At 41.8% G+C, this 13,040-nt stretch overlaps 1 protein-coding gene across 1 annotated transcript in view; it reads left to right on the top strand.

Moving 5' to 3' along the window:
* The window catches only part of podxl (podocalyxin-like), a 32,712-nt gene extending 19,736 nt beyond the window's left edge, over window positions 1-12,976 (top strand). Inside the window, exons 2-8 of the mRNA XM_083934729.1 lie at window positions 1,018-1,668; window positions 4,271-4,503; window positions 4,614-4,637; window positions 6,191-6,323; window positions 6,415-6,458; window positions 6,580-6,699; window positions 8,141-12,976. Coding sequence (XP_083790855.1) covers window positions 1,018-1,668; window positions 4,271-4,503; window positions 4,614-4,637; window positions 6,191-6,323; window positions 6,415-6,458; window positions 6,580-6,699; window positions 8,141-8,335 — 1,400 coding nt within the window. The 3' untranslated portion in view covers window positions 8,336-12,976. The remainder of the gene's footprint in view (window positions 1-1,017; window positions 1,669-4,270; window positions 4,504-4,613; window positions 4,638-6,190; window positions 6,324-6,414; window positions 6,459-6,579; window positions 6,700-8,140) is intronic.
* Window positions 12,977-13,040: the final 64 nt, after the last annotated feature.

Here is a 13,040-nt window from a genome sequence, read left to right as displayed (position 1 = left end):
GTCGTGCAGCTGAGTTTTGTAATAATTGTAGATTCGAAATGCTCTTTTTGGGAAGGCCAGAGAGCAGGGCATTACAGTAGTCTATACGACAAGAGATAAAAGCATGCATCAGCACCTCCGTGCTGGCCTGAGAGAGAAACGGGCGGACTCTGGCTATGTTCTTAAGATGGTAAAAACCTATTTTTGTTATATTTTTAATGTATGGAATAAAACTGAGCTCAGAGTCAAAAATCACACCCAGATTTTTTACAGATTGTGATAGTTTCAATTTCTGTAACTTTGGTAAAAGTTTCTCTTTCTGGCCCTCAGGACCAATGAGTAAAATCTCTGTTTTGTCCTGGTTGAGCTGTAGGAAATTTCCTGCCATCCATGTCTTGATATCTAAAATGCAGTTAAAAAGGACATCAATAGGTCCTGTGTCATCGGGAGACACAGCGATATACAGTTGCGTATCGTCAGCATAACTATGAAAGCTGATGCCGTGCCTCCTGATGACGTCCCCAAGGGGAAGCATGTAAAGATTAAAAAGAGTTGGACCTAAAATTGACCCTTGGGGAACACCACACTTTATTTTGTGGGTTTCTGAGGAACATGTATCCATACTTACAAAGAAGTGTCGATCTGTGAGGTAAGAAATGAACCAGTTAAGGACAGTACCAGAGAGGCCGACCAGGTTCTTCAGTCTATCTAATAAAATGTGATGGTCTACTGTATCGAAGGCGGCGGTTAGATCCAGTAGTAATACATATACACAACAAAACTATATCTTCATATACGATAATAGTCACCTTATATGTAACATCTCTCTTGATATAGGGGCATATACAGTATGTCATACAATATATTATATCTCACCTTGTTTCCAACACCAGCTGTTTTCATTAACAAAAATTCTGCCCCCAAGTGGCCACAAAATCAATCAATACAGGTTTAGGTAAAGCGTTGCTACTGTCATCATTTTTATATTACCCATTTTGCAGTGTGCTGTACCTAATAACCATGCTTCTCTCTCCCTAGGCTTACTGTTCTACAGCGTTTGTTCAGATGATGCCACTGCTACTTCTGTGACGAATAAGTCTCCTTCCGTCACGCTGGTGCCCTCGGCTGTGCCAATTGGTGGTAGCACATCTGTGACTGGGACAACTATTGCCAGCAAGGGAGGTGTAATTGTTGTTGGCGCAACTGTAGTACCAACAACCGTCGATTCCGGTAAGAAATATGAATCTACGCAGGCACCAACACCTGCAAAGCCAACTGCTACCCTACCTGCTACTACGGTGGCTGCTACATCCAAGCCAGCAGAAAAGCCAACCCCCACCCAAACACAGGGACCCCCTATTACAAACAACCCACCAGCAGCTCCCACTATCATCTCCGGAGCTGCCTCTACTGTGAGTAAAGTCGCCACTCCTGCTGCTGCTACCCCCGGCCCACCAAAGACCATGGCTCCAGCTGCAACAGCTGACAGCAGCAGTACAGTGGTATTCCCGAATCCTGCCACACTGCCAACTGGGGCCCCTGTACCCAGTAAAACCTCTGGGACCCCAGCGCCTGGCAATGTGGGGACAACCATGATCACAAAGGTCTCAACAGATGCCTCTACGCCAGGACCACAGTCCATAACTCCGACTACCTTCACCACAAAGACGAGTCAGGACAACAAAGGAGGTAAGTTCCCCTGGGAATCCCCTGTGTACATGAAAACAACACACCTGACGGGAGTGATCCAGTGTTCATTCAAACATTTAGAGGACGTTACTCAACCAAAACACTTCATTGAATTGAATCTTGCAAATAAAAAATAGATACAGTATGACAGGGTCAAATCAAGTCTGTTATATTTATATAGCCCAATATCACAAATCCCACATTTGCCTCAAGGGTTTTACAATCTGTACAGCATGCAAAACACTCTGTCCTTAGACCCTCCAACTGGACAACAAGTGTTCAATTTTGATTAAACTTACAGTAGCAGTCTGCAGCCATTGGCCTGATGGCTACAAAATGAAAGGTCAAAGACTCTCAAATAACCTATCAGTTATTTACAGCCAAACATTTGCGTGACCAGTTTTTTTTCCATAAGGATGAGGGAGTCCACAGTCCGCCGACATTTTCTTTTCTTTTCTTATCCATTATTTTATTAATTTGTTATTGACCACGTGCAATATTAAACATAAATATTCCTATTAAGGTTAGCTTAAAGCTAACTTCCATCTGTCACCAGTCGGATATTGTTTTGCTAAATTCTATCAAACCTTTTTGTTTAAACTACAAATATAAATCATGGTGTAATGTTTTAAGTTAATTTAATAGTGTACAACTAAAGTCTGACTTCTTATCGTTGTAACAAATTATCCTTTTAACGGCCTTACAAGAGTTGACAAAAGAATGCTAATAACGGTGAATTAGCTGTGTGCTACCCTTGGCTCTACTCGGACACCCGGATGTCCTTGCTGTAAACACTGGGAGCTGCTGGTCTTTTAAATAAACATCAATGCTGTCACCATATCTGGGACTTTGCTTCAGTCATTCAAAATAAAAATGATATGCTTCAACAACTCCAAAAAATACTGTCAAATCTTACCTATCTTGGTAGGTTGCCTACCACAACCTGAGCCGCTAAGGCTGAGTGTTCCCCAAACGTTCTTACTGCTTCTTCTTGCCACTTTCGTGATCTAATTAGACGTATTGAAATGCCCATGTACAAATGTGAAATTTCACTTGTAAATTCTTAAGTGAATTCCAGTTGCACTCAGTTGGCAATTGCCCAGTAGAAGCATCAGACTGGAAACTGCCTCAGATGGCAAGTGTCCAGATCAGAATCAGAATCTCTTAACTGCCATCACATATAGTACAAAGAAATTTAAATGTCAACCCAAATGGTGCAACTCACAACAACAATTGAATAAAAACTGTGTCCGACTGGTGATAAAGAGACGCTACAACATACAAACATTGACGTTAAACAGGGTAGACGAACAATAGACTATTTAAAAGAGATGGATGTAGCTACCATGATGTCATACACGGGTTTGTCGACTACCGTCTTGAAGCAAGGAGGTCCATCGTCTCCATTTTGTTTGTTTTTTAAAACTGGACCTTATATGGACGGGGGGCAGAGCACCAAGCAGCTTCAGGCTGTGCTCTGGTGTTGTTTGTAGCGCTGCTCTTAGCTAAACTGATGATTTCTCAACTAGCTGATGCGAGTCGTCCAGAGGATCATTGTCAGAGTGTGAGCAGGCAGCTCAAGTCCAGTTGACACAGAGTCTGTTGAAAATCACTTGTGCTAGCTGGCTAATGTGTGCTTTGTCAGCAAGGTGCAACCAAACACTGAACAAGACGTATTAGGTGTCCAGAATGTCACAACTTACTTTGGTGAAGTGAATTAAACACCCAAAAACAATGCCGTGGATATGTAAGCGATCTCACTAAGCCTCTATCCTGTCCCTGTTAATCACAAGGTAGCCGCGCCTAAAACATCCCCTGCTTTATCATCTATTTGACTCTAAATAGGACCATAATTTACTAAATGATCATCGAGTTGAATTGAAGAAGTCTTAAAACTAGTGATTAAGGCCATCTACTCATTAGGTAAATGTTTGGTGAAGTAATTAATCAAGTGAGAAGTAGGCTCATTTTCTCATTCTTCCAAACTCCTACTCAACCAGTAGAGTCTTGCTGCTGGAAAGAATGCAGGTTTAAGGCACTTAAGCATTGGTTTCACTTTTCAGGCCCAGAACCTACATCCATCTCTATTATACAGTCTAGTATGAGCAAATCCAATACCAATGTGTGATGTGTATTATTTATGTTGGATTGTCCTTTAATTCGCGACACAAACAAAAATGCACACCAGACCAGATGTTGGACCATTTGAAGCCTCACATTTAGACTCAACTAATAAGAGACCTTACATTAGCTTAGCAAAGGCACTAAGTCACGGTAAAGTCAACTAAAGGAGTGTTTTTGAAAGTTTGGGATAAACCGATTTGTGTTTTTATTGGCAAAAGCAACAATTATTCGGAACAAAAAACATCCAGATGAATGCAGTTGAGTGGTTTAAAAAGTGTCTGTGGATGTTTAAATACTCTCTGAATCCTCATTAGAATCTGTTGTAAATGCCATGAATCACATTTTAGTAAAGTATTTCTTCGTGTAACTTTATTTGAACATGTGGTTAGACTGAACTGATGAAGTGTGCCAAACAGCTCAGAGAGGTATGCATCAGGGGACAATACATTTAATGCTGTCCTATTGTTTTCGGTTGAAGGAACCGAGGAAACAACTGTGACGGTTACAAGCCACGTGCAGACAGCATCAAGGGCCCCACAGGCCTCAGGGAACACAGGGACCACCAGCATCCCCACCACAGTGACCAAGGCAGTACCTCCCGCAACAGGAACCCCTGCTGCTAATACTGGAACCACGGACCAACAAACCACCACCGCCCACACTACCACAATCACCACCATCATCACAGCAGCTCAGCCAAAGACATTTTTGGTAAGACCTACTGTGACAGAGGGCAGAGCTTGTGTGTTTGCTTGGCTTTACATTGATGAATTACAGAAATGGTTTTGACTGACTGCATATCTTTTGACTTATTCTTTCAGTATTCTCTAAACAAAGGACACGAGGTAAGATTTCGCTTTACTTTTCTACAGTTACAGTTTAACAGTTCACATCAGTTACGGGCATCCGACTATTTGTATTCACACAAACAATCCATGTGATAATAAACACGGTTCCTGCTCTGACTCCCATCAAGCCTCTGCTATTGTCCTGTCCATGGCAGGCTGGCCCACACCCTTTCCATTCCTTTCTTCACTGACATTTGCTCCTTCAGTTTAAAGATGGAGTATAATTGTGTAACATCCTGCAGGAAGAATAAGAACAATAAGATTTGTGTTTTTAAAATACTGTACCACCGCGTCCTTTTAAGGTGCTACGACTTTTACGTACATCAGTTGCGATGCATGACCATAGACTGTATCAAATATGGACATAGTCTCGGTGACGTCCTTCATACGTTTCTGAAGCTTGGCAGTGACTGAATCAATTCAATTCAATTTCATTTAAAGTGCCAAATCATAACAAAATTTATCTCAGGACACTTTACAGACCACACTCTATGACTTATTTATGATTTACAGAGACCCAACAATTCCCCCGTAGAGTACGGTGGCAACGACAACCTTCCCTATAACAGACAGGAATGTCAGACAGACCCAGCTCTGTGGAGGACGGACATCTGTCTGCACCGGTTGGGGGGGAAGAAAAGGAGAGAGAAAGAGAGAAAAGACAAAGACAGACACAAAGACTGACAGACGGACAGACAGACAGACAGACACACAGACAGAGAGATGGATAGAGAGAGACAAAGACAGACACAAAGACAGACTATCCATCTCTCTATCCATCTCTCCAGAGATGCAAGCAACCAAAGAGTAACAGTAACTATAATAATAGCTATAGTATTGTGAATATGACTCATATGTTATGGCAGTTAATACTGCAGAATAGTAGAAACAAGCACAGCTAAGGTGATAGAATATGACAATGATAATAATTATGGTGGTAAATATGATCAGTGATGAGTTGTGGTGATAACAGCTGTGATGAGATTTATTAGTGATGATGTTTTTATGGCTACAAATTTCCATCATTTATAAGACTAATGATAGTTTATATGACTAATAGTGATAATAGAACTAATCAAAGACCAAAGTCTTCAAAAATGACAACTGTGGAAAAGAAAACCATGAACCCTTTCTTCTGTAGGAGTCTCTGGGCGGATCCAGCAACAGGACAGGAAGCAGTGAAGCTTGTTATAAAAAAAAATAAAAAAAAGATTCCAGGCACAGGGTGGAAAAAGTGTCTTAGTGGGAACCCTTCCTGCCTTTCACTAGTTTCCTTCGTTCCCACACCTCTTTCATATACTCACCCTCTCTCTCTCTCTCTCTCTCTCTCTCTCTGACTGCCTACGCAGCTGTGCCGTTCCATAATGCACCAAAAATATTCTACACATCCCAGCACAGGAAGATATGACCTCCACCGTCACCTCTGACCTTCCTGTCCAAACTCTGACAGTGTGGTAGAGGCTCGGCGCTGGTCTGTCAGCTCAGAATAACACGTAGAAATGGATTTATTGTTTACAGAGATGCTTACAGATGTGTCATTTGACCTTCAGAAGGACGAGGAGAAAGATCTGGTGGAGGTGTGCAGGCGGCTGATGGTGAATTTGCAAGATGGAAACTGCACCCTGACATGGCAGCACCACAATGGCAAAATACAGTTTGACTGTGTGGAGATAAATGGCAAAGGTAAAGCACCTCCCTCCTTTAGAAAGGCCATATTTGTCAGGTAAACAGAATTGTCTTTCTGCTAATAACAACATTAAATTGTATCTTACAGTGAAAACCAGCCTGGCAAACCAGTATTATGAAGACATCACCAGGGTAAGGGCTATTAACCTGTACATGTAAACACTTGCAGGGTTAGTGGTTCAGATTCCTGCATCAGGACACCAACAGGCACTACATTGTTAAAACAAGTCATTCTTTTGTTCTCTACTTAAAGAAACCAACAGATAACAAAACCCTGATCGCCATCCTGGCCTCGTGCGGAGCTCTGCTGATTATGATCGTCATCCTTGCCGTTTGTGCCTCTCATCACCGCAAGCCTTACCACGAGAACCAGGTAGGTGGAGAGCCGAGCTGCTCAGACAACAGAAGTCGTGTTTCCACCAAGCAGTCCAGTTCATGACGCATCAGAGCGGCCGTTTTCACATTTCTATCAGCAAACGTCGTGGATAGCACCTGTTTTGTTTGTACCACCGCAGTGGAAGTTCCAGGCAAGCTGAGCTGATACTATATATATATATATGTGGTGGATTAATGCTGTCAGGGGCCCCTAGGCTACTGTTTGTTTGGGCCCCCCACATTATTAATCATGCTTTATCAGAAAACACCAGCTAGAACAGAAGAAGAGTCCGCAACCTTGAAAAATCTTGTCAATTTACGAATTTTATTTAGTAGATCTTGGTCCCGTTGTTCTTTCAGTCACAATCACATTTCCTTTCTGACATTTTGTCGCGGTACTGTGTAGTAATAGTGAGTGACGAATCATTTGACAACAAAACTGACCTGATGAACCCGGCCACATGATGGCAGCTGATTGGGTAAAGGTGTCCCATATCTATCTAATCAGAGACTTAATACTGTTAATGTTTCCCTCAATAGGAGGCAAGATAAAGATAAAATAGTCTGGCCACTGCACACCTGGGGGCCCTAGGGGGCTGCCTAGGCCAGCCTGTGCATTATTTTGCCTCTGTATGTTTATATATATATATATATATATATATATATATATATATATATATGGTATATACTGTATATAATGAAAATACTTTTCGTTTAAGCAAGATGTGAGCAGCGTGTCAGCATTCTGTCATCCAATCCACAATCTGTCTTCCTAGACAAGCTTCCTTTTTTGGGCGAATTGAGATCAATCAATGTAGATGCAGTTAAAAAAGCTCTCTATGCAGATTGCGCTTCAGTAATGTGACAAAAATAGGAAGTTAAAAAAACGCGTGGGATCACAGACGTCAAAAAAGCTTCTTAAACCTACAAACCTTCCGTATTTAAATAGTCACGGTACTGTCAAATTTCTTTTTTCACTCAACCCAGATTTTGAAAGAAGACAGCAAGTAAAGCTACGCTGTACACTCCACTGTTCTATCCTACTGGTACCAAAGAATGGAGTCATGTCAAACAGAGCCATACCAGACAGTGGAAACACAAGGAAGTGTTCTCTGTTAGATGACTTTCAGTTCACCTGTGGGGAAAAAAGTGTACCATCCATTGGCTGGTTCCTACATAATTTATCTCTTTATCATGTTAGTGTAACATCATGAGCAAAGTCACAAAATGCCCCCTGCTTGCAAACGTATACACAACTGTACACTCAGTTCGGCTACACCTGCCTCAACACACTTCACCCCTAATGAATAAAAAGAGCGGTTCAAAAATGTAAAAATGTCAACACAGCGACTCCACACTACAGTCGAATAAACAGCTCACACGGGATCAAATATAGATATACAGCGTTTTCAGAGATGTTGTCCCTTTAATCTCTACAGCAACACCTGACAGAGGAGCTGCACACGGTGGAGAACGGTTACCACGACAACCCCACGCTGGAGGTGATGGAGGTGCAGCCGGAGATGCAGGAGAAGAAGATGGCGCTGAACGGAGAGTTCAACGACAGCTGGATCGTCCCCATCGACAACCTGCTGAAGGAGAACGTAGCCGACGAGGAGGACACTCACCTGTAGAGACGAGCGGGGGACAGCGACAGGACCTGGCTAGCTCCAGCCACACCAAAACAAACTCAAGTGTCCACACTTCGCGCTCCATGCCAGCCCTTATCCTACACTCCTGACCCTGGGATTGTTGTCCCTGTAGCCAGAGAAGACTTTCCTCACAACAGATACATCCTATAGAACAACCAAGCCCCATATTAATGCTGTCTGTCACCATATATTTGTTTGGTACATAGACTGTATATAAGACACGGACGTAGCTACCGTTATATCGCCCATCGGTTTGTGGACTACCTTTCCAAAGCCTCAAGTTTGATATTTTGCTTGTTGCCATCTTGTTTTTTTTTTTTAAAAACCTGGAAGCATTCAGACAGTGTTGTTTCAATGGCGTGGAGCCAAGCTAACTTTAGCGCCACGCTATAGTCAGAACACACTGTGAGAAGGCCTTAAAGTGAAATTCCGGTGTAAAATCGCCCCAGGGTCCACAAATACGCTCATCAAATAAGCCATTGAGACAATTTTTTTTCGTGTAAAAACTATTAACGGAGATATCCCGGATAGTCGCTAACAGTCGCTAACAGTATTTAATGTAATGTAATGTGGCTGACGCTGATTAGCTTGGGGCAGTACAGTGAAGGCATTCAAGCGACTTTTTTAACCACTAATACTGCTGAAAATAACACAAAACCTCTGCAGCAGCATGAGAAGAGTCCCTACACAGAAAACAAAGCACCAACAACGTAGTTCGTGAACCCAGAGTTAATAAAAAGAGTATTTTAAAGACTTACCTACTGGCCCCTGTACCAGCTCCTCTCATAGTAAAGTCCATTCAAGTGGATTACTAAAGTCAATCCAAAAGGAAGGAGCCCATTGGTGCTTCGTTTTAAAGCCATTTTAATGCCTCCAACATACTGCACAGAGCTAATCAGTGTTAGCCGCATTCAGGAGTTAGCGACTCTAGGTCATACATGAAAAAAAAAAAACGGTTTCGATGGCTTATTTGATGAGTGTATTTGCCGAAAAAGACCCTGGGGTGATTTTACGACCGATTTTCATTTTAAGACTTTAACGCAGACAACAGCAAAACCAAGTTCATGGCTATTTCATTGTAGACGACATAGTTCTGAGGATCTGGATTAGTAAGCCTCGATCCTGTCTCTTGAATGGCATCCTGTCAATCACAAGGTAGCCACTCTGGGACCATCATTTACTTTTTTTTGTCCAACCAGGAGCTGCCCCCTGCTGGACGTCAGTAATAATGCAGGTTTAAGGCACTTCACCATTGGTTTCACTTTCCAGGCCCAGAAGCTACATCCCCCTCTATTATACAGTCTGTGGTTTGGTATGAAAAAGGAATGAGATAAAAAACACGTTGAGGAGGAAGTATCGATGAAACCCTATACAGTGGCCTTGGAAACTAAAATATATGTTTGAAAAGCCCACTAAATCAACCACCGTTGTGTCTATATGCTCGTTTTCTATAAATATGTGACTTCATACAAACCCCAGGAGAATTGTGCCTTTTCATAAAGAGTTTATTTGTACACGAGCACCTGTAAATAGAGTATTTTTGTTATGTTCTTCAAGTGAGGAAGAGTCAGGTGATAAACGGATCACTTTGCCCGGGGGCCTGAGAGGTAACAGCAAAGTCAGCTGCCTCTGCACTTCTCCAGTTACTAACATAGACATAGACGACCTCAGGATGCTTTACAGCATCCTGGTGATTTTCCACTAACGTGTGACAGCTGTGAGGGGGCTGGCAGTGGCTGTAAAGGCAGCACTGGTGCACTATTCATAAAAAGGAGACTCCACAAAGACACTGCTAAAGGCAGATGTGTGTATAGAGATAGGACAAACGAAGGGTTTTAATCCAAAATGAGTGTCTGAGGGGACATAATCCCAAGTGTATTTGTTTTGTGTTTTCTCTCGATATACGACCCAAACTCAAAGGTGTTTCCATGTCATTCAGTCAAAGGGAAAGGTGTCACTTTTCACCTTTACTTTTGTCCCCTTTTGCTATCCATACATAGATATCACTCAGTATTGTTAAAAGACAAATCAACTTCTTTAGTGAGCTTTAGCTACTTTAATTGAAAAACAAAGTCACATCATTACTAAACTTAACGGATAATTCTTGTTTATAACATCTTAGGTATTGTTCTTGTCGTTTTTCCAACTATTTCTATTGGTTTTGGCGATCGTGAGCAATAAAAGATACTGTTTAATTAATCAGGGCTCATATTCCCAAAACACCTTAAGGCCCAAAGTAGCTCCTGATGATTCGCTTCTGAATCTGTGAGAGTTTAAGGTAGTCAAGAGGACTCCTGAATCACTAATCACAAACCATCTTAAAACGATGCTGCTGGCAAGTCAGCCTCATAAGTGCCTCAACATTTTAGGAACCTATAATGTGAAAGCAGCATTTATTTCCAGGCATATATTTCACAAGCTTCTGTTTTGTCCTTTGCAGTTAATCTGACTCCTGTCATGGATACCTGCTCATAGTTACCGAGCCGTCAGACATAGAGGAGGCTGACACACAGCTGCACATACTGTATACTGGACCAATCAGCAGTCTGTATGACTCTTTGTTTCATGTCCAGTCGTCTGATTTAAACTCTTTAGTTGGACATGGAAACACAGTATTGCTATCAAGAATTCACTGACACAGACCAAAAGAGCCCGAGACGGCCAATCACAGTCTGATGAAGCATTCATAGCAATGGGGTCGACCCTGCCCTTTCTCTTACCTGAACACTTCCCCCAGTTCCTTGGTATAAGTTGGCCCCAGCAGCTTTGTAAAGAGCTTTTCAGAATACACCCTTAGAGACTTTTAGTGTATTTAGAAGTCCCCTAGTAGGGAGATCAAATGTTTTAGGAATACGGGCCCAGATACGGAAGCCGAGAACTGCCGTCTTTGCAAAAAAAAAAAAGGTTTTAATGCTGTTATCTCAAGATCACTCACTCATCATCTCATCTCATCTTCAGCCTCTTATCCGGGGTCGGGTCACGGGGGCAGCAGCTTTAGCAGGGGACCCCAAACTTCCCTTTCCCGGGCCACATTAACCAGCTCTAACTGGGGGATCCTGAGGCGTTCCCAGGCCAGTGTGGAGATATAATCTTTCCACCTGGTCCTGGGTCTTCCGCTAGGCCGCCTCCCATCTCAAGATCACAAGTTAATTACAATAAAATGAATTACTTAAATGTCACTACTTAATTATCTTGTTAGATATAACATTCCCAGATAACGGGAATAGTTAATAATAATTTAATTGTTTATCACGAGAAAACAAAAGATTGTTTCCTTTTATTATTTATAATGTTTATCAGGGATCAGAAATCCAAACGGCCTGGACTGAGGAAGGATACACGTGATTACGTCCAGGTTTCAATATGAGAGTAAATGCAAAATACACATGATTTAAGATGAATAGGACTATATTCATGATAAATATTAAACATGTTATCTGTGTCCCTCATGAATCCAAAAGAATTGATTCATTTGAATCATTTAATGATTAATTCCTGACAATGACACACATGATACATTTGAGTTGAGGACGTCTCAGTGTGTCCTACAGTTGTTACGCGTCTTTGAATACTTAGGACTTATATTGTGCTTTCCAATGTATTATTATTATTATTATCTCTGACCGGATACAGGACAAAATCAAGCATTTCTACTGAATCAATTTAGAAATATTCTGAATCTGAACTCATTTAGTATAATAATGCAGTGTGTATGGTGCACAACAGTTTAGTGTTGGCGGGCTGATTTGACTGCGGTGTATGATGGCACTTTTTGATAAACGTAATAAGTGGAAACAATCAATTATCTTGACATAATGACATTAAAAAAAAAAAGGATTGGGAACGCGGCCGATCTTGGCCTCTGTACTCAGGGGTTTTGATGCAGTAGTCTTAGTCTGGTCTGAGCACTAGCACAGAGAGGCTAACCAACATCTGAACGGCTCTATAAGAAAAGAGAAACACTTTGCACAGGGAGACACGCATGTTGTATCCTGTTTGACATGTCGCCTTGGGAAATGTCTTTAAAAACACACACACACACACACACTTTGGTGATGTTACCTTTGGACAACTGTGCGACTGCTCATGTCCGTGCCCTGTTGGACAGTACACTGAGTGATGACAATTGCCAGGTTGTAATAATGCTGAATTCTCCTTTAACTATGCTGGAATCACAGGAAGCCAGTGTCATAGACATTCTCACAGTCCGCCAGTTAAGGTGGAGTTTCCCACTTGTTTAGGGCCAGGATTTGTGTACTTTTTTCCATAATCAGGCAAAAACTGGCCTGCTGTGGATTTTTGCTTCTTAGGAGCGAACATTGTAAATACTTTGTTTTTTCCCACTGTTGCTGAACATTTTAACATGCCAGACTTGTGGGCGCACTTCATTTGGGATTCTGTTCAGTTTAATAATGTAAACACAGTTAATACATATATATGTACTTATATTCAAGTGAATCCATCACCTTGGGCACTCCAATCCACACTTTGTTTGCTTTTTATTGCGTTTGAGCATGTGTCTACTGTTTCACTTTTATTATAGCTGTGATATCTCCACCAAAGTACTTTATCTGTATTTTATGTATTTATGGTTTGTTTGCTGATGAAGGCAAACGACAGGGGTCTGACACACTGGAAGCTGTAAATTGCCGATCGCCTCGGCGGTCATGTTGTTCTACTTGTTCAG

The sequence above is a fragment of the Echiichthys vipera genome (genome assembly GCF_963691815.1).
Source record: "Echiichthys vipera genome assembly, chromosome: 20".
Classification (NCBI taxonomy): Eukaryota; Metazoa; Chordata; class Actinopteri; order Perciformes; family Trachinidae; genus Echiichthys; species Echiichthys vipera.
Note: the sequence above shows the minus strand (reverse complement) of the source record. Positions and strands in the feature narration are given on the sequence as shown.